Source organism: Babylonia areolata, chromosome 9 (genome assembly GCF_041734735.1).
Source record: "Babylonia areolata isolate BAREFJ2019XMU chromosome 9, ASM4173473v1, whole genome shotgun sequence".
Taxonomy (NCBI): domain Eukaryota; kingdom Metazoa; phylum Mollusca; class Gastropoda; order Neogastropoda; family Buccinidae; genus Babylonia; species Babylonia areolata.
Window position 1 is genome coordinate 1,443,090 of NC_134884.1, and position 2,500 is coordinate 1,445,589.

At 42.8% G+C, this 2,500-nt stretch overlaps 1 protein-coding gene across 1 annotated transcript in view; it reads right to left on the reverse strand.

The window, feature by feature from the left end:
• Nucleotides 1–2,500, reverse strand: part of LOC143285920 (uncharacterized) — a 52,689-nt gene that overhangs the window by 3,319 nt on the left and 46,870 nt on the right. Inside the window, exon 20 of the mRNA XM_076593370.1 lies at nucleotides 812–1,891. Within this exon, the coding sequence (XP_076449485.1) occupies nucleotides 812–1,891 (1,080 nt within the window). The remainder of the gene's footprint in view (nucleotides 1–811; nucleotides 1,892–2,500) is intronic.

A 2,500-nucleotide genomic window follows, 5' to 3' on the forward strand; every position in this document is an offset into this window, starting at 1 on the left:
ACACACTCACAGATACGCACCCACACACTGAGATGAGAAACACACAATGAGAGGAAAGGAATGATCAGTGTCAGTCAGCTCTACCCAGGTAAGGCAGCCTGCTGTCACAATGACTGCTGGTATAGCACTCACAGCTTGGTCTCTGACCACACGACGGTGTGATGGCCTAGAGGTAACGTGTCCGCCTAGGAAGCGAGAGAATCTGAGTGTGCTGGTTCGAATCATGGCTCAGCCGCCGATATTTTCTCCCCCTCCACTAGACCATGAGTGGTGGTCTGGACGCTAGTCATTCGGATGAGACGATAAACCGAGGTCCCATGTGCAGTATGCACTTAGCGCACATAAAAAAAACCCACGGCAACAAAAGGGTTGTTCCTGGCAAAATTCTGTAGAAAAATCCACTTCGATAGGAAAAACAAAAAAAACTGCATGCAGGAAAAAATACAAAAAAATGGGTGGCACTGTAGTGTAGCGACGCGCTCTCCCTGGAGAGAGCAACCCGAATTTCACACAGAGAAATCTGTTGTGATAAAAAGAAATACAAATACAAATACAAATTACATAAAGATCAACAACAACAACAATAATAATAGTAATGATAATAATAATAATAGTAATGATAATAATAATAATAATAATAACATCAATGATAATAATAATAAGAACATGTGGAAGAATCTGCCACTCTGGTCAGCCAGTAGTGTGTTTGTGCTTGAAAACTGATACATCCTTCACATATATCTTCCGTCCCAAAGTCAACACTAACAACATCTTGACCTGGTGTGTGTGGTAGTTGTCATGTATCACTAACAACATTTTGTTGTGGTAGTTGTCAGGTATCACTAACAACAACACCTTGTCGTTGTCAGGTATCACTAACAACACCTTGTAGTTGTCAGGTATCACTAACAATACCTTGTAGTTGTCAGGTATCACTAACAATACCTTGTAGTTGTCAGGTATCACTAACAACACCTTGTAGTTGTCAGGTATCACTAACAACACCTTGTAGTTGTCAGGTATCACTAACAATACCTTGTAGTTGTCAGGTATCACTAACAACAATACCTTGTCGTTGTCAGGTATCACTAACAATACCTTGTAGTTGTCAGGTATCACTAACAACACCACCTTGTCGTTGTCAGGTATCACTAACAATACCTTGTAGTTGTCAGGTATCACTAACAACAATACCTTGTCGTTGTCAGGTATCACTAACAATACCTTGTAGTTGTCAGGTATCACTAACAACACCACCTTGTCGTTGTCAGGTATCACTAACAACAATACCTTGTCGTTGTCAGGTATCACTAACAACACCACCTTGTCGTTGTCAGGTATCACTAACAACACCTTGTCGTTGTCAGGTATCACTAACAATACCTTGTCGTTGTCAGGTATCACTAACAACAATACCTTGTAGTTGTCAGGTATCACTAACAACAATACCTTGTAGTTGTCAGGTATCACTAACAATACCTTGTCGTTGTCAGGTATCACTAACAACACCTTGTCGTTGTCAGGTATCACTAACAACACCTTGTCGTTGTCAGGTATCACTAACAATACCCTGTCGTTGTCAGGTATCACTAACAATACCCTGTCATTGTCAGGTATCACTAACAATACCCTGTCGTTGTCAGGTATCACTAACAATACCCTGTCATTGTCAGGTATCACTAACAATACCCTGTCATTGTCAGGTATCACTAACAACACTACCTTGACCAGACGTTTGCGGTAGTTCTCCTCCGCCTCGTTGTTGCTGGGTCTGGGGCAGTTGAGGTCTGACCTCTTCAGCAGGGTTTTCAGCCGGTCCAGGGTCATGATGACCACGGGGTCCACACGGTTCCTGTTGATCAGGCCCACCAGGTACTCCTTGTAGTGGTTCCTGAAACACACATCATCAGTCATGATACTGCCCTGTGTGGACTGTATTGTATTGTATTGTATTGTATTGTACTGTTCTGTATCAGGCCCACCAGGTACTCCTTGTAGTGGTTCCTGAAACACACAACATCAGTCATGATACCGCCCTGTATGGTCTGTATTGTATTGTATTGTATTGTATTGTATTGTATTGTACTGTTCTGTATCAGGCCAACCAGGTACTCCTTGTAGTGGTTCCTGAAACACACAACATCAGTCATGATACCACCCTGTATGGTCTGTATTGTATTGTATTGTATGGTATTGTATTGTTGTATTGTATTGTATTGTATTGTACTGTATTGTATTGTACTGTTCTGTATCAGGCCCACCAGGTACTCCTTGTAGTGGTACTTGCAACACACAACATCAGTCATGATACCGCCCTGTGTGGTCAACTGGACTGTGCTGTACTGCACTGTACTGTGTTGCTGGACACCCTTCTTTGGAAAGATTTCATTCTGAGGCCAGTTTGCACTGGCTCTTAGTGCTGCAGCCTTGGGGGCTAGATGGCCTTTGGAGACCGTCCCAACACCGACTGTCCTAAAACCCTCTTGGGCAAGAGTGGGTA